General features: G+C 35.4%; 1 protein-coding gene across 6 annotated transcripts in view; it reads left to right on the top strand.

The window, feature by feature from the left end:
* ATRNL1 (attractin like 1) overlaps positions 1–23,098 on the top strand; it is a 522,221-nt gene that overhangs the window by 268,861 nt on the left and 230,262 nt on the right. For all 6 annotated transcript variants that reach the window (XM_027884890.1, XM_027884885.1, XM_027884886.1 and 3 more), the window contains exon 25: positions 20,776–20,837. In XM_027884890.1, coding sequence (XP_027740691.1) covers positions 20,776–20,837 — 62 coding nt within the window. The remainder of the gene's footprint in view (positions 1–20,775; positions 20,838–23,098) is intronic.

Genomic DNA, 23,098 nt, shown 5'->3' on the forward strand with positions numbered 1-23,098 from the left:
GTCGAGACTCAATGACTCTCAAGAATTCTCAAAGTAAGAGGGGTGTTATGGTTCATGTATATAAAACAGACAAGATTCAAGATGTAGGAGAAATGTTACAGAAGTCTTGTTTAGCTGTATTTATAATCCCTGATTTTATGTGCATTGAAGGCTGCCTTGAGAGCTTTAAGGAGTTTTTAGTTTTTGACCACTGATCTGTTTATGGTTCATCACCCTAAATTCTGACAGTTGGCTTACTCCCAGAAAGTGTGGGAAACAATTTTTATGACAGTTATTTGAGGATGAGGTCCACATCAACTTTTTTTTTTTTTCCATTTTAGTTAGCTTTCAAACTGTATATTTCATTTTTGAATCTTAGAAAGGGGTGGTTTGACATGATTTCCTACTCTCAGATATAAATCAAGAGGCTGTTTTATTAGATAATAGCGTGGCTTGCATAAATGCACTCCATTTATGAAACCTCTTACATATTTAGGGAAATTTCATAATATGCCATATTACTGTGAGTTGTTCTTCCCAGCTGGAACAACGGCCTTGGGCATGAAGCCACACAGTTGGGCAAAATAATGGCATCATTTTATAGCTTGATAATGGCACCATTAGCACAAGATATTATCATATCACCTTTTTATGGATACTTATATTTTAAACCAAGCTCTGCTATATGACATAAGTGCAGCATTGGAACAGACTTCAAAAAATAAAGGTGCCGTTTTTCTTTCAACAAGTTAAATATTGTAACATTTATGTAGCTATTATCTTTATTCTTTATAAAACAGGGAGCTTCTCCTTTAGATGCTTAATAGAAAAATGCATATAACCCCAGCAATTTTGCATCTGAAATAGGTGCTCAGGTATAAGGTGCTTCTTGACCCATCAAGTGTGACTTTTACTCCCAAACAGATGGATGAAAGCTCTGCTCTTGGCCAAATTGATCAGTTTCTCATTCTTCCAGTCTGATAGAGCTGCTGGTGCTTCAGAGATTACACAAAGGACAGGTTCAAAAAGTTAATTTTTGAGCGTTCTGAAACTCAAATATTTAGCTCTAGCCTCAGTTTGTAATTGCTGATCTGCTTACAGACTTCAGCCTCATCTTTGAACTCAGGCTTTGTTTCTTGTAGCATATCTTCAACTGCAATTACAATGTGGAAGACCTACTCTCTCAGAAAAACAGCTTTTTGATGACTGCCCAATCCACAGTAGCAAAGCTTTCTGAGAGATTTTCTGTTCTTTAGCAGATCAGGTTTTTTTCTGAATACACTACAAATTCTTTTATGTCTGCAAACAAACATGTGCTCTTACCATAGAACCTGAACCCCTGGCTCCCTTCAGCACTCTAGAAATCTGTTGATAAGTCCTTTTAGCATTCTAGAAATGTTTTTGATAAGTCCTTTCAGCACCATAGCTTGTCCTTTCTAGATATGGAATCGTGTCTTCTGGTCCTCATCCTCTGAAGCTTCCACACCATTTCACTCTCATTAACTTTGCCACCGACTCCCTAAGCTGTTTGTTTGCTTTTTTTCTCTGCCTCCTAGCTGGTAATTCAGGGCTTATTCTCTCTCCCGTTGAAAGGGCAGTGAGAATGCAGTAGTTCAGTCCAGATTCAGACAACTAATTGGAATTTGGAGGTTTATATAAAGATACAGGTGAACAGCAATTGGTCACAATCTGCAACTGAGTATCAGGTTTTACAAATTCGAAATACAACATAAAATGCAGCAAATAAGATCAGTACCCTATTGTAGCAAGGTAGAAATAAGAAACTGGGAATGTCACTGGTCAGATCAGGTAACACATTAGGTTTTGATTTTTTTAACAGGTGGATTTTGCAATTTTATTACCATTTTTTGAATAAAATTTAAGATCATCATCTTATCTTTCCGAAGTTACCTAGCCCAAAGAATAGATTAATTCTTGCTTAAATTTTCAGGCAGTTTGAGTTTAAAATAAAGATCATATTTATGCTAAATTGTGTTGAAAGAATTTTGGAAAAATATTAAGATTTTCTTTTGATTTGAGAGCTCTAACTTGCCTTTCACTTTAATCAGAATTCTTACATTCTAAACCCAACGTCTTTAACAGGTGTGTCAGGAGGAATATTGGTATAATGACTTCACCTAGGAAACAGATCAAAACCTATCAATGTTCAGTAAAGAAGGAGTTGACCTGAAATTGCACTTGAGTTCTGGTATCTTGATTTCTGTCAGGATTTTAAATTATAATGCAACAAATATTTGGAGACCTTGAAGAGTCACTAAAATCTATACATAGAATTGTAGTAGATAAGTTGCAAAGGGAAATAAGATGAAATTCTTCATTTAATAGGAAAAAGGCATCAGAAATATTTATGGTAGAGATTTGATTGAATATTGAGATGTTCGTCCCCAGCACTAAGATTTTTTTCATGATAAAGAAAAAGTAATAAATATGCAAAAATAAACGAGATAAGAACATAAATATTTCAACAGAACAGCAGTTTGTATTTTATATAGTTCTGACTGAAAAGTTATACAAAGATTTTTTTGGTAATACATCCATTAATCTTCAGTTTCAGAACATATAAAATCTCTCATTGGTTAATTTTGGAAGGATATTAAGCAGATTCAAATAATTATGGGGGTTTTATTAAGACTAAGATTGGAAATGTATCAATTAAGAATTAATAAACTTTTTTCTTTTAAGATAATTTTAACACTTTAATGACTGTGGCTATTATTGTATTATCTAAGAATCACTCAGTGTTTGAGGTTGGAAGGTGCCTCTGAAACTCCCCTTGTCCAGCTCCTGTGCTCAGGCAGGGTCAGCCAGTGCAGATCGCCCAGGGCCATATCCAGATGGATTTTAATATCTCCAACCTTATTACTCATGTGTCTCCCCTCCCTCCATATGTCCCTTCTTCTCCTTTTTGCCTTCCCTCTTTAATTGCTGGGTGGTTTTATTCCCATATAAGATTTTATTTTGAATGCCAGCAAATGCATCTTGTGTCTGAGCTGCAGCACGAGCCTTTGGTGCTCTGTAGGCCTTGGTAAACTATCATGATGGGATGCCTTTCACTGCAGGACACAGGATCTGATCACCCTTTCCTGTTCTCCACATTCCTGTTTTTCTAAGTCACATAAATTTCAATGTTCTAACTTTTCTCTACGGAAAATTCAACCTGTCATAACCTTCATGTAAAAAAAGGCTCTAAAAGGATGCCATCAGATTTTTAGGCTCAATTAATTATCATGAAACGTGATCAGCTTTCCAGTTTGTCTGTTAGGAAAAAGCAATGCTAACTCTATAGGTAAATTAGAATTAAACTGATGGTATTTTACAGAGTTTGAGTCATTAGGTAGATATCATTTCACAGTGCAATTCTTCAGACCACCTCTGAAAAGGCAGAGAATTGCTCTTAAAAGTATAACCATTAGATTGGTGCTTCTGCAGTGGTGTGTTGCAGCAAACATATACATTAAATTACATCACTCTGTTAAGTATTTGTCATCGTTACCAGAATAAGGGCATTTCTCTCAGGAACTTTTGATCTGGCAAACTTTGAATGTCAGTCAGTTTCTATCAAAATGTCACTTGATACTTTTTCTTTTTTTTTCTTTCTTTTTTTTTTCTTTTTCTTTTTTTTTTTTTTTTTTTTTTTTTTTTTTTTTTTTTTTTTTTTTTTTTTTTTTTTTTTTTTTTTTTTTTTTTTTTTTTTTTTTTTTGTGATATAAGTAGACATTTGCAAGATGTCCCATATTTTATGCTTTGAAATTAACAAAAAGCATAGCTATCTTTGGTAAAATACATGGGAAAAGTTAAGTTTCATTTGAACTAGTTAGTGTTTGCTGTTTTTTAATGTGTACATCTCTGCACTTGTCTGTTTTGAAGGAATAGAGAGAAAATGAAAACTCTCAGAAATCTTTTTTCTGTCTTTTCTCTTGTTGCTGACACAAGGGCCTAATAACCCACACTAACAACCTGTGAGAAGGGAAATAATCATGCTTATTCATAGAATCACAGAATGATTGGAGTTGGAAAGGACCATCTGGAGATTGTCTGACCCCTCAAGGCAGGGTCAGCTAAACCAAATTGTCCAGGGCTTTGTTGAGTCAGGTTTTGAATATCTCCAAGGACAGAGAATCAATACCCAACCTATCTGAGCAGCCTGTTCCAGTCTTCAATCATCTTTGCAGTCAAATTTCTTAGTTTTAAATGGACTTTCCTATATCTCAATTTCATTGGATTTAGGTTCAAATTTAAAAAGGTAATTGGTATATAAAACACTTTTAACTTATCATTTAAAATATATATATATTGCAAATGTATTTGTACTGAATGAATTTTGCAATATAGAACATCTCAATTGTGAAAATCCGTTGTAACCTTTAACTGTGATCACGTGGTTTCATTATACTGTTTCCCAACAGGATAAGCCAAGATTTTAGTAAACAACATAAATCAGCATTAAGCCCTCTACAGATGCATAAAATAACTGAAAAACCCCCTCACTTGCAGCTAGAAACCAATTAAGCGTTTGTTCTCAGAAATAATAAATATGTAAAATCTCTATTTTTTATAAATATGTTCTTGTTTCAGTGAAAACTGTGAGTATGTTCTGAAGTGGACAAAAGGGTGCAGGGTAAAATGGAATTATTTGTAATTTCTTTAACCAGTGAGGAAAAAAACACAACCCTTCTTTTTGACTGTAGTCAATGCAGTTAGTGGAAGATATCTACCTGCTGGATCTTTGTCCCAGAAAACATACTGAAAATCCTTTCTGAAATACTCTGAGGATATTTCTTACACATGACTCTCGGCAAAATAGATACCTTTAAAATCTATACTTGAGAAAATTCACCCTGCAGGGATTAAATGGTATGATTTAGTTTCTTAACTTCGTTTCCTCAGCACTTTTCTGTGCTTGAAGCCAGGTAGTCTGAATTGTCTGTAAGGTATTCATCTCTTTGGGAATAGTATTGTTAATATTTTTGCCCTGCTCTCTTAAAAAAGCCTTCTCAGGGATACAGAGTGGAATAATTGGACTTTGTCAAATATGATGATTTTGTGGGAACATTTTTTGAGAAACTTGTTTGTTTCTTTGTTTGTTTTTAATTTCTACAAATTTCCAGAAAAATATTTCAGGGTTAAACCAAGTTTTCACTTCAATTTTTTTTTTTAAAGTCACACCCTTTTCCATTTGCGCATTTTAGAAATGTAGTTTTGCATTAGAAAGGCTCTTTAAAAGTGTTTTATGTTTTTTTTGGGGCCAGCTCAGCCATTTTTTGAAAACGAGTTGCTATGGGAGTGACCAGAAACTAATAACAGCAACCTTGAATTTCCTAGGTTTCTGCAGAAAACCCCATACTTTGTGCTGACATTTTATCTAAAATTAATGTGAATAATTGATGCTTGTATAAGTATTTTCTTCCATTTACTTCTGTGATGTCTGATAACGTGCACTTGTGTAGGTGTCTTTCCTTCAGCTGGTACATTTAAGGTCATGCCTCTTCTTCTCTCATTAAAAATCTTGTAGGCACTTAATTTTTAAAATCAATCTTTGAGCCCAGAGCTGTTCATTCAGGACACACAGAGCTACATTCTGTAGCATTGTTGGAGGATTTCCTACAATTTACCATATTGCACTTTAGAAGCATTTTCCTAGTTAAAAGTAGAAATCATTTTACTGAGGTGTAGAGGAAGGCTAGAGATACCCAGTTTCTATTTGGCTAACTCTTCCAAAAAGATTTCTTACTTACTGCCCAACTTTTCTATCACATAAATTCAGTAGAACATGAGGTGTTTTAGAACCATGAAGTAAATGTCTTTGTAACAGCAACTGAATTTTTTTATCTTCCTGAATGTTTTTTTTGTGCAGAACCTTTGCCCTGACTCATATACTTGCTTTGTCAGATGTTATTCACTATTTTGAGATCAAGTTTTGCTCTGCAGACACCCTCTCTATTCCCACTCAAATGAAAAGAATCCAGGTAGCTGAACAAGTACCCCCAAAAGCAGATCTTACTATTCCTGACTTTAGTTTGTATGAAGTATTCAATATGAGAAAGGAAAAGGCACAGCCTCTTGTCTCGACAGAGTTCAGGCATTCAGCATTATAATTATGTAGGGCTCTTGAAAAGTATTTTCGTTTGCTCCCTGAAAGCATGAAGTGCTCTAGCTGCAAAAGTGTGTTTATTTTCTTCGGATTTTGATTTTGTCGAAGCTGTTCAACAGACGAATGGTGACTGTTCATTTGCACATGCCTAATTAAACAATTAGAACTTCTGGAAAATATATTGGGGAAATAGGGGGTTTTAAAAAGTGAGAATAAAAAGTGCTCTCTGTGCTGACAACTTTGAAAATTTGTTTTCTTCTGAACAGCTAAGGCCTTAATGGATTAAAAAAAATCTGGCTGAAGCTCCTTGCTGTTTGTCCCTGAGCCCATTCTGAGCTTTGCAGCCTCTCAGATCACAGTTCTGGGTGATACGTTTCCTCTGTTTCGCTGCCATTTCCATATTTCAGTCACAAAACTTTTGTTACAAACACTGTAGTTTCATGGGAATGACTGTTGCCAGTTCCTAGCAGTGTAGTTCATGTGTCATTTCCAAAAAAACCAGCGTGGCCAGTCTTGTGTATTGGGGATCAGTGTCAGCTGAGCAGGCCCTGCTCTTTGGTTTCGCGTTGTTCTGAGTCTCCCTGAAAGCCAGTTACTCATCCCCCTTTTCCCACCTAATTCCTGCAAATTATTGAAGAGATACCATGCCACAGGTTCCTGCTTACTGCCATTAGACATTTCTCTGCATTTTTTACGCTTCTCTGAACCTCACAGCATGTCAGTCAATGATATATTAGTGATATATCACCCTGATTCCACAGAATGCATTACAAGGCCGAGTAAAGTCTAGAGCTGAGACAGTTGTCTCTGCTTTTTTTTTTTCAAATTTATTACAGCTTGCAATATAATGGGAGTTTCAAATGAGGGATAAAAGTTAAATTAAAGAGAGTAAAATTAACATAACAATTGAATCACAATGTGTTCTGTTAATCCTTATAGTTTAATTTTAATTTTATTTTGTAGAAGTCTCAGTTGTCACTTTCTGGATTTTGATTACCTCTTCAAGGAAGAACATTAAATTCATTTTCTTCCTTATATGTTATATATTTTCTTTCTTGGGTGTTTTCTTAGGTTAGTGAACCACTTCCACTGTATTTGAAGCAACTAATACTTTCACATTTGTGGGATTTGATGTTCTTTCAGCAGAAAATCTGTTAGAATAGTGTGTTGTCCCTTGTTTAGTTAACAGGACATCATTCCTTACATACAAACCCCCATACTTTTCCTTCACTGGAATGAATATACAATACAGATAACTTAATCAGTTTGGATTTTCCCTCATATATTTTTAAGTTGGATCTTCTAAGTTATATAGGTTACTATGTGCCCTCTTCACTCTCACACACTCCCATATCCTTCTTCGTGTACCTCGGTTTCTTTTACTACAAGATGTGGATCTTCAGTAAAAGATTAAAATAATAACAAAGCTGATGAACATTTTCTCTGTACAGTTTAATGAGATTTCTGTACCTCCCTTTGTCATCATTTCACAGTGATGATAAAAAAGTTTCACTTGGGTACACACAGACTTGAAAAAGCCTACCTGACTTATCTTTTGGCTGGTTAAGGTCTTTTGTGAGAGGCAGGAAGGACTAAGCATTTCAATTTCTTTTCTTAGCATTCTGCTCAGAAATCCTGGTATTTCTGAAGCCAAAAAGAAGGTTGGTAGGTATTTACCACTAATAGTAAAGGTAGTTGTCACTCACCTATGGAGAAAAAAAAGGAGGAGACTGTTCTTTTAACTTTATGTGTATTCTATGATAGTTGTGTCCATAGGAGGAACAAAATTCAAGTGTTTGTACTGTGAGTGGCTGCTGGAATGCAGATTCTTTCCTCTTTTCAGAAGTTTAATTGCATCAAATATGCTCACAATGACTTCTGCTCTCATTGTAGCAGTGCTGTGTACATCAAGGAATTAGAGCCTCTGTCTTTCATGGTCTTATCAAAAGGTGAGGAGGGGAACAAGAAAAACACATCAATGAATTTCTCTGCTGACTGAGAATGCTGCTTTTCTGGTTGTTTTACACATTAGAGAGGGGAATCACCAAGCACGGCGCAAAAGATCAGAAACTGTAATTTCTACAAAGTGGTATTATATACATAAATCTTCTGAAAGACAGATACCTTTGGGATATCACAGGCTATAGACTTCTGTGTAATCCATTACCCATGCTGATATAAACCTTTGATTTGTGGGTTTAAACCTGAGGCAGAGTAACCTCATAAATATGCTAATCCACAGTAATCAAGAAAAGTGCTATTGCAAATACAAAATTTTTATTCTGCAGCTCCCACAGCTTTATAGCATGCTCTACATTTGTAACAATAAACTTTGGGAAATTACTCTCTTCATGTTTAAGAAAATGCTTTGCCCTTTTCTTGTCATCTCACAATGGGTTTTACACACATTATTTTGAATGGCATGATCTTTATGCAAAATTCAGGGCATGTTTTGCCTTTTCTAACCAAGTATTTGATTTCTAAAATGAACACAACATTGCATAAATTTTAAAAATTCAGCTTTTGTAACCTTATAAAAACTTTATTACAATTTTTATTAGGCTGGAGAGCAAGCAGTAGGTTAACTGGTGATTGTCTAGGAAAACCAGCTCTATTATATATTTCAAAAGATAAAGACTGGGAGAATTTTGAAAAAAATATTTCTTGCCCTTTTTAGTAGCACATTTTCCATGTCTACTGTATGTATTTCTACACATATACATAGGCATGAATGTTGTGTAATGCCATGACCATCATATGAAATTCTACAGTTATTCAAACAACTTTGTAATACAAACAAAGTGTAAATTTGTTTGTTTATTTAGGAAACATGAAAAGTATCTGTAGGAAAGAAAATAGGACATTTTTCCTGTTTATAAACTTCAAAATGCAAGACTTCTGCTTTTCTGTGGGGGTGCAATTTCTGTGTACTAACAAATCCTCCCTGGATGCTATACATGAAAAAACAGTTGTGGTTAAAACCCAGTCTTTTCAAGACATCAACAGAAGTTTTCTTCAGTTGATGTTTCAGTTTTGCAATACTAATATTTACTTGGTATATTTTGACTAATCTTATTTCTAATCCTTGTCTAAGAAAAATTGAGTTGCTTTTAAAGTGGAGGGGAAAATAACCAGTCAGTTCTGAAATAATTTATTTAATTAGTACTTATGAAATACCTGTCAAAAATGATGACTTTCTAGTTTCTGTAATCAGTAATTATGATTTTATTAGGTGCTTGAAAGATTGAAATGTAAACACTGCTAATCTGAGCAATATAGTGTTTTCCAGGGTGTTAGATTTGTGCTTGCCAGATAACTGTGTAATGCAGATCTATATCCTTGCATATGTGTGTGATTTTTTTATTAATATAAACTCAGGGTTGATTTTTTTGGTGACCCGACACAAAAACAACTCATTTGCTTTTCACAAAATGAGTTTATATATTGTTTTTAGGTTTAAATGTGACATTTTGTAGAAACAAGGCTGCTGCCAGCCTCTTTGAAAACAAAGAGTAGTTTAATACATTTTCACTTTAAAATCCCTCAGATATTTTAACATGAATCTTAAACATCCTTTTAAGTACATTTGGGTTGGTTCAGTTCCACCCATTACGTTTCTGTGCAAGCACTTTTCCTGCCCAATCTGTAAACATTTCCATTACAAGAAATGTAGATGAATTGCTTTGATGCCAACTTCCATGGACTTCACAAACTAAGGGACACAGCAGCCTATCCTTGTAGAATTTTGGGTGGTGTCTGGCAGGATGGTGGCAGGTGCACACGATGCTGCAGAAGGATTCCCCGAGCCAGGGATGAGTGAAAGGTTGTTCCATGCTGGTGTGTCGAGTGTTGGTGAAGTGGCTCATTGCAAATCAGGCATTGCAAGGATTTTTCTTTTGTTTTTTTCAGCTGCCCCAACAGGAGCTTCTGTCCAACTTGACACAATCTGGACCTGCAGTGCTCTGCCCGAGGTTCATTAGAGAGAGCTGAGGTCTTGCAGTGCTGAGTGGTGTGTGCTGGAAAGTTGTATTTCCAGAATTTCAGAGACTTTGGTTTTAACTCTTCCTGTGGGAAGATTTCTGAGCCACCCTCAGTACTTTACAATAACTGCTGGGAAGTGACTCTTTCGCCTTTATAAAGTTAAATATACCCTGTCACAGTAACATTAACCCTTTGAGTCCAGTTTCATCCTCCAGGAAATTTTTTGTTTAACAATCCATGTGAATTCTGTAAAACATATAATTCAAATACACATCCCATCTCACCAATAATTATAGAAATGTAACTTAAAAATTGGCTGTTTAGTGGTAATGGCTAGGCATTTTCCTGGATATAAGAACTCTGGAAGAAATCCAAATTGCTTCATCAGCTGCAGCCACTGTTTGACAGAGCAATATGATAGTAGTGTGCCAGCACCAGCAGATTTAAACTTGCCCTGCTAATTCAATTTTGACATTTATGAAAACATCATATGGGTATTTTGCATTTGAGGATGTATCCTTTAGACTCTCTTGGGAGAGGAGAAGAAATAGCACTTTAGTTTTGCTTTTTTGATGTGATGTTTTTTATTGAACCATTTTTCCTCAGAAATGTATGACACTTTTTGGAGTGAAATTAATCTGCGTGAGAAACTGGTTGGTGTAGAATCACAAACAGTGTCTAAAGTTAGAGATTTTTCTGTGTTTATTTTTTGAATAAATGTAATTTACAGTTTTGACTTATTGTGGTATCCTAGAGCCTTGGTAGTTTGCCAGTTGTTTGAATAGGATTTTCTATTAAGGGCAGGGATTCCTGATGTTTTTCAAGCTCAGTGATCATGCTACAGTAAATGAGAATCAAGGTATTACTGCACAGCACCCAGTTAGTTTCTCAGACTCTTTAGATGTAATATCACCAGCCTGTGCTTCAGCTAATTTAGGTTTGACAGGAGAAAAATCTAAATTACATTGTCTGAACGGAAATTGTTTTTCTGAACAGGAGTGAATCATAAAGGCATATTTGGACATGACTTGTTATGGTAGCACTGTAAGCCAGAGGACCATGGAGTTTTTTTAATAGAGGCGAAGATGAGCCTGTAGTTGTCAGCATCAAGAAACAGAGAAACAGAAAGGGATCAGAGTCCATTTTGCTTTTAAAAAGGTCATTATTAAATGTATTTTGTTTGTCAGAAGACCAAGATGCTTGATGTTGAGAGGGAGAGGTTTGATATATCAAATGGTACACCTTTGATTTAGGATAACCTTAGGAATTTGAAGATTGGTGCACAAAAACCCCCACACAGTCTGACAAGAAGTGCAAAGTCCTAAACATGGTGGAATTAGCAAACATCAATTTGAATATTATAATGTGCTCTGATTCCACTTCAGTGTGGGGCCTCATTAAGAGAAAATCACCCTGTTTTACTTAGCTCTGGTGGGGCTGGATGAGGAATGAGACTCCAGTTTTTTGTGTCCCAGTTTAGAAAGGGTATATTAGAGAAGGTATAGAGAAGTTGAGAGGGTCCAGTAGAAATGCCACAGGGATTTTTAGGGGCCTGAAGCATACAGGCTGGATTGAAGCTGTGGAGTTTGGGCTTGTTTAGTCTGGCAAAGAGACTCCAGTAGCAGGCTACAGTTGCTTGTGGGGTAGTTACAGAGGTGGTGAAGCCAGGTTCTTCTCAGTGTCTTTGCAGACAGTAGAACAAGGGGGAGTGGAATCTGCACCTTGGGGGATTCAGACTGAATACTGGAAAAAATTCAGTGTATTAGCAAATTGAAGCAAGTTTCCTGGAGTGGCTGTGGAATATTCATTCTTGCAGGTTTTCAAAACTTACCTGGAGAAAGACCCTGTTGACCTGATCTGATGTTGGCAGTAGCCTGCCTGGCTGTGAGTGGGAAGTTGAACAACATGAACTTGCGATGTTTCTTCCCGTCCACGGTTCTGTGACTCTGTGATGATAACATGTAAGAGCACATTCCGTAACAGGTGCAGCTTTCCTAATGCAACGCTCCTTAATTTATCAAGTCGTAATAAGATGTCAGAGGAAGTCATAACAAGAAAGCTGAAACCTGGTGTTGAAAGGAAAATTCAATTCTAGCAAGTGACAGAAATGGCTTTTCCCTAATGTAGTTTGACGAACAAAACCATATCGTCATGCAATGCTTCTCTTTGTAGTAGAATTTAATCATTCAACTCTGCCTGACAGATTCTCTCACTTCATTCCCTTCACTTCTGTATCTTATTTTCCTGCCTGTCCATTTAATCTAGCCAGGCTTTTAAAAACCAGAGTTCTGGAAGATGCTGTCTCGAAATCTGCTGTTTCCTGCAGTTTTAGGAGATCTCAATCCCGTAAAGATTTATGCCTAAAATAACTTTCCAGTACTACAGGTCTTTGTGTCAATTACTTTTAATCTTTTTTTTTAAATTTAATTTTGAAACATGCCATTTCTCTTTCATCTATGTATTTTAATTTTCTTTCATTCTTTCATTGACTTTAATATTCAATATTTCAATTTCTTAATAATTTCCACATTAATCATTATAAAAATATAAAATTTTTTGCAGACTGAATAAAACTGTAAGTTAGATAATGGTTCCCCTCCCACAGATTTGCTCCTTCCCTCGGTGGAGGTTATTAATTGAGGATTCCTCTGTGTGGTATGTATTTGTTTGTATGTGTACACAAACACAAAATTAAATAAAGGAGTGAAATAGTGGGGTGTGCATATTGAATTTAATAGGCAGAGTGCCTATTAGGTAGGAAAAAAAAATCACCTGTTATAACCTTCTTTAGGAATGTCTTTCATCTCACTTGAATACAAAACTAGATTGTCTTTCAGCCTCTCATGACTCCAAATACTGGAAATAATATCCTGTAATTATGACATTGTTTGAGAAATGAAGGGGTGGGTATTTGGATAATCTAGTGTATGCCACCATGAGAGACAGGACTTCAGCATGCAGAGATAATTTGTGGAAGCTGTTTATCAAGTCTGGATGTGAAGGCTGCGATTCTGAGTCTGATTTTATTTGTTATCTTTCATTTTCTATTCATGTTATCAGTATGAACGTTTTGTTATCACAAAATCTTATCATCTGGGAGGACTGTTTGTCAACATCAAACTAAACTCTTTGGAGGCATCAACACAGTGGAGAGCAGTAGGATTCTGCTAGAATATTGCTTCTCAGATCATTTAATCCCAACAAGATGCAATGTTTCTTATGCCTATTTTATCATTATGTTGTTTTACAGAAATACCCAATCAGTACTGACAAACCAAGGGAGAAATTTATTTCAGCTAACATTATTTATATTCTAAGTTTGACATTAGGTCTCTAGTCTAAACTAATCACAGACTCCCTGTGTTGTTAGCAGAGAGAAATGGCAGCTCCATAGGGTAATTCCTTACAAGTTATGAGAGTCCCACATCTACTTTGGAGTCACTCACCTATGAAGTGCCTTCCCATCTCTGATGATTCCTATAAGCTGACTGACTAATTTTGACTAGGGTCACACATTTGACTAGACTTGACATATTCCACATGACAAAATTCAGATAAATTTTCTTCAGAATTTCCTTTTTAAGTTCTAGGAAAGCCAATATATAAAATAAATATGTGGCCTTTTGGCCTCCATGTGATTAATGTTTCCCTTATTTAGACAGAAGTAGTTTGTTGGTAAATTTGTTGTTTTCTTACCATGTTTTCTTGGAATTTCTGTTTTCCAAAGGTAAATAAATGCATTTTATGCTTGGCCTCCCAGGTGCAGGTCACTTTTCATAGCTAGAGCCTTATGTGAAAGAAGAGTCAGTACCATTTTTTACTCTCTCTAAAAATACCCTAATATATAACTGTGCTTATGATTGTACTTATATTTAAACAAAAAATCAGAGTAACTTACCTTTTCCTCTGTAAGTGTTGATTATTCAGTAATCATGTGTTTACCGAGTTTAAAGGTATCCTTAGGTATCACCCCACCCTACCAAATTTATTATGTAGCACATAATAATGTCTCTAAAATAGCTTATGCTTAGGTCTCTGCAGTCATATTTCACTTGATACAACAAAAGGTAAGTGGGAAAATTTATTAAGTATTTAATTTTTCTAACATCCCGTTTCCAAATTAGCTCAGCATTTGATCTTTCCTATTTTCCTTTGAAAAAAAGACACACACAAAAACGTTCCCACTGACTCAAATATTTTTTCCACAAATATTTTCCTCTACTGACTTCTGTATTTGTTGTCTGATGTTGCCTCACTCAAAAAGTGTTCCTCAAGAAAGTATAAATGATAGACAATAGAATATGTTAGCCTTTATGTTCAGTCGATATCCATTTCTTCTGATTCAGTATACATACATAGAACCAGTGTGGGAGTGCGTAATAGTTTTATCCCAGAACAAATTAAATTATGGTTTTGATGATACTGAAGGAAGTAATAATTCTGCAGGGTTTTAGATGCATAATCAACACAGTCCAGGCAGTTTAGTTTGGGTTATGTCTGACCTTATTGCATTATGTTTCCAGGTTTAATAATGAGGCCTTCTACTAGAGTTTTACCGTGTATTTATTTAAGTTTCTCTTATTTGTTCATTCTTAATTTATTAACAGTGGAAGATGAAAGAATTGTATTAAAGGAAGTATTTGTTCATTGTTTGAGAGCCTGAGCAGATAGAACTTCAGCGGGTAATGTCATAAAATGGTGCATAGATTAAAATTGCTTTTTGTGTACGTTACTTGAATATATGAAACTTTTCATGAATTAGCTTCCTGTTTACTGCAAATGTGGAATTTTGATTTAGTGAACTCCACCTGTGCTTAGTCTTCCCTTCCTTTTTCCTTTTGCACCATTGGTTTCATTAGAATTGCAGACACGGCTTCTCGACAGCTGTACTTTTAAACTAAACCACGGAATTCTGAGGGCAGACTTACTATTTCCATATGAAAGATGTCCCTGAGTTAAACTTCCAAGATTATCTCATTTTTGCCGTGGAACAGATCTTGACCTATTGTTCTGTAGGACTCTGTTATTGCCTCGTGATAGTCAAGGTGAACATGAACTGGAGCAATGGCCAAAAAAAAAAATGAATCTGTCCCTGCACACGTTAACTCTTGAAGTTGGGAAAATCTCAGTGTTGAAAAGTTCTTCCTGTTTCAACAGACCTATTCCATCCATCATTATTCAGTATAAAGTGTATTCTCCACATTGTGCATGTAACCAAAACATGAAAAATTACGAAATACCTTGTTTTGAATCGTTGGTTGCAATGAATCCTTGTGTGCAGTGCTCTCTGGCATATTCTGCTGGCTGTCTGACTTTTCAATCCTTAATTGGTGTAAAAGATTTGCCAGCGGTCACAGTGCCTTGTCTTCCTAATGGATCACGTCACGTAAAAAATGTTGGTTTGTTTGTTTTTTCAAAAACATATTTTTCGAAGACTTAAACATGGCAGAGACAAAAAGATGGAAATTTCTTTTGCTTGTTGGGAAAATCCCCACTGTTCATCTATCACTCATCAGCTTTTTCTTCATACATCTTTCTATCTCTTAAGACTGTGAGCTGGAACCTATACATAACACATTTGGCTTTGGGAATCTTTTTGTTCTGTTTCCGAGTTTTAATGACTCTGGCTTTTAGAGTCTATATTTAATCTGTATAAATTATATAATATATAATTATAATAATATATAAATTGGTGTTACTTTGATCTAAAGGAATACAAGCGTAGTTCACTATAAGATTGTACATGAAAATTAAATTTTAATATTTAATACTAACAACAGCTAAACAACAATAATAATAGTTCACAATAGTTTTCAGATCTTCTAGATAAAAATCCAAGCAGAAGTGCTGATAGAAAAAAACCCACTGACAACACAACACTGTTCCTAAAAGTTAAAATAGCAAGAGGGATTTTTGTAGACGGAAGTTTGTATCTTTTATTAAGCCAGGTGGATACCTGGAAAAGTTAAACTTGCAGACAAGCAAGCTCTTCTTCTTGTCTGATACAGAAGCATCAGACTTTGAAGCTAAATCCAAGTCGAACGCAATTGCTCAGAGTTTAATTATAGAGCATTTTTCATAAAACTCTGCAGTTCTTACCTCTAAGTCCTTCTTTTCACAACTCCTGTACAAGATGAACCTTGAGTCTAGGATACAAAAAGTCTTGGCTTCAGCAGAACCATTAGCTTTATCTTACATCACAGTTTCCATGCACGTGCTTATCCCTTCCTGTTTCACAAGTTATAAACTATCTATCACTCTTTTTAGTAACAACTTGCTTACCTTATCAACTCATCTTCCTCCCTCACCCTTCCACTCTACTCCACACAAGAAAACAACATGAGAAAGATCTGATATATGATCTAATATACTAAACCAAACAATCTTCCCAACTTCTTTTTCGGTCTGAATTCCTCCGTTCTGAGCGTAAAAAGAGCTTGCGTGCTTAAGGGACTGGCTGATTTTGATCTTCTGGAATAAATATTGATGCACACAACTCATTCTCATTATCATAGATCCTCATAGCTGGAGTTTCAGCACTATCAGAACATTCCAAACTACCCCACGAAAATTTCTCTTGTCATTTGCTCAAGGTAGAGATCCTCAAACCATAGGACAGCTTTCATTCTTGGTGAAGGTGACTCACAGATGAAGGAAAAGCTCTGACAACTTCTAGGTTTTTTTCTGTGAACGAGGGGTTGAGATTAGACTTTACCTGCTGGAGTACAAAGCTGGAATTTGTAAGCCCTGTGATGTTTTTGTTTCAGCAAATTCACTATTGCTTGATACTCTAATATAATCATGTGCTTGTAGTTTTTTAGCAGCAAGTGACAAAACTTGAGGCCAGCTATAGATCAACTGGCATCAGTTTTATTCGAGAGACATCCAAATATTGTAACCAATTTATAAGGAAAAGCAAATTAAGCCACGTTATGAAATCACACTAAAGATTTTTTTTGCATATCTTGTAGCCCTCAGAATATTATTCCTTTTTTTGAGCGCTACAGTTTTGGATAACATGATTGTGAAAAATATAACTTCTGATTCACCTTAATATTTATAGTTAATTTTTTTCCTTTGCTGTCAATAGCAGAGTATTTAAGAAAAATAAACATCCATTTTGTAGATTTCTGCAAAACCTGTCATTATTTGCGCTTTAAAATGACAATTTTTCTGTATCAGTATTGGATCGTAAAGTCAATGAAAGCTTTACCCTATAGACAAACAGGGAAAAGAACTTCAACTGTTGTAGTTAATGAGAAGTTTTCTTGTGGTTCCTGTCTATTAACTTGGCTTTGGACAGACACAAAGATCACGGGCAGTTACTGAAATATCTCTGCACCTCTACCCACTTCTGTTGCTGCCACATTAATGTCTGTCCTAACTTTTCTTTTAGAAATCTAATGCTAGTGAACAAAAGAAATAGAATCTGCACCTGAAACTGTATTTCAAGAAATGTTTTATAGCATTATAAGTAATCCTACTTCCATTCGTCAGTGTTAAAGCAGAAGTGTTGTTCCTCTTTCTTCAAATTTTATGCTGGAAATTCTGTATTAACTCATAGGGGTTATCCTTTGCCTTAAAAAAATTATGTTCCACATGGTACTTGGTTCTATTCTATAGGAAATGATGGAAAGGATATTTGTCTTCATCTTCATTTCTAAGAGAAGATAGAGATACTGTTTGTGGGATCCACAAGCTTTTTAGGTATTTTTAGGAAACTGAAGGCTACTTAGGCATGATAAAAAGTAACAAAGGAAATGTTTGTCTTCAGTATCTCTTAACTCCAAAGTGAAAACCTGGGAGTAAAAGAATTTTCCTTGTCTTGTCCCTTATCTATGTAGGCACAAGCAAAAAGACAATAACATTCATATCTATATTAAAACCTCATGGAAATAAATCTTTTTAATTGTATTCTGTTTCTTTGTGTCAGTCCTAGGTTCTTGATATTTGCTTGCTTCTTTGTGATCTACTTATAATTAAAATATGTATTCTTTTTGTTAATATTTTGTGTTGAAATTAGTCTAAGATGCATGGTACTGTTTCTTCAGAAAATGCTGTAGTTCGTCTTTTGAACATAAACTCTAATATAATTATTAGAAGATTTCTGATTAAAATTGGAAATTACTTCTGGGATGGATCATTAACCATGTTTTCTTTAAAGAAGGAGTACTTTCAAAAAAATCCCGTACAACCAACCAAGCAAGTTTTACAGATAGGAATTCTTCCATAGATTTGCAAACATGAACTCCAGCAAAAGAACATTGCAGTTATCCTGAGTAGATAATCAGATGAACAGAAGTTGGAAAATATAAAATCATTCCTTCTGTGTCCATTTTTGTGCAAATATGATTCATCCCATCTTGAGTTTGGGAATATGCAGACCATTTAATCATTAACAGGTATATAAAATCAATATTTACTGTGTGTTGAAAAGGATAAATTAAGGGACTTTAGTTTCTTAAGAAGAACTTGAGGTAAAACTTTCCCGATATGACTGCGATGGAGTTGTGGGTTTTGACTGCAGACTTTCCCTTGACTGGAGTTGTTTCCAGACTCACAGGGGCTAGTAAGGAATTCTGACACTTTGAATGAAAACAATCAAAGTAATGCAAAATATAAATGGTCCTTCAACCAAGAGCTTTTTAACGGGTCACAACAGGCAAACTCTGGGAAGACTGGCATGGTTTTTTTCTCCTTGTGTTAGTTCACTATCTGAAGTGAGGTACTTGTAAAAACGTTCCAGAAACACCAACAGTTAAGTTGAACACCACATAGTATTTGAAGGAAATCCAGCCTGCATTGAAAATAAAAAATTGAGTCTGGAAAGCTTCTGCTTTTCATACAAAGTATACTTTAAACAATTGTTTATGTTCAGTATGTGTTTTATATTGGGCCAAAGAAGTCTTCTGGTCTTTTATCAGATGTTACCTTTTCTGCATAAAATAAAGGTTACGTTGCCATTAACAAATATTCTGACAATTTTTTTCACTCTGTAATTTCTCTGCAAGTTTTTTTTTTATTCGTACTCCCTAAATTCTCTTCATTTTGGTACAGTATTCATCATGAGAGTAGCCTAAGTCAAAGTTTCTGAGAATTTAAAATTTCTACTTATATTGGACAAATATGAAAATGTTTATTGATTAAATTCAAGTATTGAGTCAGATTTTTTTTCTCTTTCCTGCTTCATTCCTAAAAGTTACTCAGCTTCTTGTCTTCCCTCAGGATCCCAGGCCAGAATGTAGATTTTGCTCTGATTCAAGCACAGCAATCTACTTCACCTATGCACATATCCTCTCTAGAGAGGAGACAGATGATAGCACTCTAGGAGTTTAATACACTAAATAATATTGTGATTATGTTATGAAGTGTCTTTTATGATATTTTGGGCTGAGAAGTTTGAAATATCCTCTTCCTGTACTCAATTCCAGAGCCGCTATAATTTTTTTTTCACTGCTTGGAATTGTGGGATTAGGGAAGAGAAAGGGGAAATGACATTTCTGAGGATGTGTTTGTGTGATGGTGCTCCCTATGCTCGTTTCTGAACTGATGCTGTTTACATACTGTTCCTTCCTTAAGCTTTTAAGTAATCTGATCTATGTTTAGCTGTGTTTGGCTGGCACAAGGCACAGTAGCACCATTGCAAGGCTGAAGTTTGCATTTCAGCTTTGCTCTAAAATAAAAAGAGAGAAAAAAAGTAGATTTTTGAGTATCATGAGGTATCATTTCAAAAGTTCACGTCAGCTGGGAAAGGGAATCAGAGCAATTTGGTGTAATTATGAGTCAAGATCAGATCTTAAATGCACAAAGATCTCTAAAAACAACAATTACTTGAGCAGACAGTGAATATAGTTAAATAAACATTTTGTACAGTTCAAAGTAGAAGATTCTGCATGTCTTCATTTTGATAATTATCAACTGAAAAACTGAGCAAGGAGGGGACTCGTGGATTTTTGTAGATATAACTTAAATAATAAGTACTGTTCTTAACATTAGCAGAAAGAAGTTATAGTAATAAGTATAGGCCATGTTGCATGCAAGTGTGAATGTCTGCTTGTGTATGCTCTCTTAGAGATAATTTCTAAATCTTCATGAAAAATTACAGCAAGGAGCTGAACTAACGCATGCTCTGATGAGGCTCTAAGAATGTAGCCCAAAAGAATATTTATTACTTTGTCTTTAATTTGCTTTGAAACTGATTTTTTATGCACCCAATTTATCTTTTTTTATTAAGTTAACACATGCATTAATTTTAATATTATGCAATTAAAATATTTAAAATTTATTTATTTTAAACACTGTATGTTGTTTGTCTTCTCTAAAACCTTGTTTCAGTGTAGTTATTAAAGTGGAAAATGGTGATCATCAAAACAGTTGACTATAAAGAAGATGATTTATAACAATATGATTTCTTAATATTTTGAGTATTGTTTTTATATGTTTTTAGATTGTTTTTATTGTTCACTAAGCAGATATTTCTATTAAATTTACTTCAGTAAAAAGACTATATCCCATTGTTTGTATTTTAACACCAGCAGAGATCTGGGGATTAGTTGCTCATCTCACTTTATGATAAATGCAGGTGTGTGCATGCTAGACTGAAATTACACTTGAAACTAATCATCCACAGAGCCATAAAACCCTGCCCTAAAAAGAGCTGTTGAGTCTGAAAACGTTGTAATTTACTTCTATTTTATTTGCAGATTGCCTTCTCACAGCACAATACTATCATGGATCTGGTGCAGTTCTTTGTCACCTTCTTCAGGTAAATTGCTTTTTCTGTCTTCTGACTGAAATCGTGCTGATTCTTGACCATCAAACCTGTATCTTAACCAGCTTCTGAATCTTGAGAAGTGTCTAAAAGGAAGCCTTCAAACTGTGTGCCCTAATTTGCACCAGTGGAGGATCCAGGCCATTGCCCTGTAACTACAGGCAGCTGCTGGAATCTTTCATGTGTTTTATATTCAGTGGTACAGTCCTCACATTTCATAAAGATCTGTGCTATATATTACAGTGATTAAAGGAAGCCAGCTAAACTCAGACAAGTCATTTATGTGCGTGATTCCTTTATAAACACTTTAAAAGAATTATTGAAAATGATGGCTCTGTTCAATGGCTTGTTATTTTTAACAAAGCACACCAAATCACTAGTCATGCTTTCATGTGTTAGAGATTAATTGTGAAAGGCAGTAGGTGATGCCTGAGATCTGGTTGTGGCAGCAATGTAGGAATGGGCTTCAACTGCAGATGGATAACTACTCTGGGGTCTGAACAAAACTCCACTGAAAGACTTCTTGAAAGTTCAACTGTCTTATAAAATGTCACAAACTTGAATATACATGGATTAGTTACAGTGCTTTGAAATCTTGCTGTGAAGATATTCCCCAATAACCATGAAGTGTTCACAAAATGTGAGCAGTGACAGATATGTTCATCAGACTTTCTGTATTTCTAGAACCATCATGCATTTATTTCACAAGGTCTCAGCACAACTTTTCTGTTTACATCAATCCCTGTGCTCTGAGGAACTGTACCTGAGGAATCAGACTCTTCAATACTGTGAACAGACCAAATTCTGTTTATTGCTGTCACCAAAATGCGCACAGAAATGAGCAGAGCCTGAAGATTTCTGTGCCAAATATATTGGCTATTGGAGAGGGGGTTAGTAGCTGGTATGAAATGCCCCATTTTTCCTCATTCACCAAAAACACAGCAATAAAATGCTGATTGTCTGAAGTTCAGTCTAGTAGAGTTTGGGATTTTAAGGGTTTAGTTGTTGGGGTTTTGGTATTTGGGTGTCTTTCCTCTATTTTTTCTGGGAGGCCAGCAGGATCTAAAAAATTATGCAAACCTTGAGATGACAAACTCATCTAGAAGAAAGCAAAGTCTGTCCAAGTACGAGAGAACAGAGAGACCCCATCCCAAATAGCAGAGGTAGACTGTAAGCAGTTTGTTTGTGCTCTGTGCCCTAAAGCAGCCTTAGAGAAGGTAAACTATAGGCTCTTTGGTGGTGAAACCATCTCTGTGGATACAGTGTGTTACCTCTCCTGGTGTGATTGTCTACATCTGAATTGGTATGAAGGTGTCTGTGGCGATAGGTAGGATGTTTAGGAGCTGGAGCTCTCATCCTGTGTTTCTAAGAAAAATATAGAAGCAAAAAGAATAGCACAGTTTGCAAAGCAGAACCTGAGAGGGGAAGAGAAGGGAGAGGGGAACTTAAGTTGGTTCTGAATTAAATGACTGCTTGAAAAAAGTGATTAATTGCATTGCATTCCCAAGATTAACTCAGGCCTATTGCTTGGCTAACTGGTTCTTTCCAAGACAGGAGCCAGTACCTTTTGGGTATCTTTTTTGTCAGTGTTATGCCCATGGACATGGGGTTTTCACAGGTGTTAAAGTGCATTGATTCTCTTATCACAGAACCAGTCCAATCATGGGTAATATCCCATGGTAAGGATCCCAGCATGGGATCCTCACTGACAGCAGAGCTAGCAATCAATCAGTCCATGTAGATGATCCAAAGAAGCAACCATGGGGTTGATTGTCACTGGAATATTAGTTGCAATGTGTTGTAAATAAATACAGGGAAAGCACTTAGTTTGCCCTTTTCAGAATATCAGAATGAAAGATTTCCAGTCCAGACACCATTAAAACTTTCAGGAGCCATTAAATTGGATGTTATTTCTACAGGATCACTATTCTAAACAACCTGAAGAACACTTATGACTGAAAATCATAGCAATAACTGATTTATATTTTTTTCACAATAGTGGACAAAGTTGTACCCAAAAGACAGGAGATCTAAAAGTTCTCTCCTTGTTGATTGATAGTGTTTGAGCCCTTATTTGAAAATTTTATTTCAAAGATTTGTAGTCTAAAAGAATTATTTTAATAAGGGTTTGTTTGTTTGTTGTTTGGTGTGGTTTTAGTTTTGTCTCTTTGAGGGGGTTTGTTTTCCTTTGTTTACTGAGTAGGAATGTGGTATTTTATGAGTGCGGCAAATTATGTTGGTAACAGGTCATATTT

Source organism: Empidonax traillii, unplaced genomic scaffold (assembly GCF_003031625.1).
Source record: "Empidonax traillii isolate 1590-97213 ecotype Southwest subspecies unplaced genomic scaffold, ASM303162v1 scaffold156:size1289327, whole genome shotgun sequence".
NCBI classification, from domain to species: Eukaryota; Metazoa; Chordata; class Aves; order Passeriformes; family Tyrannidae; genus Empidonax; species Empidonax traillii.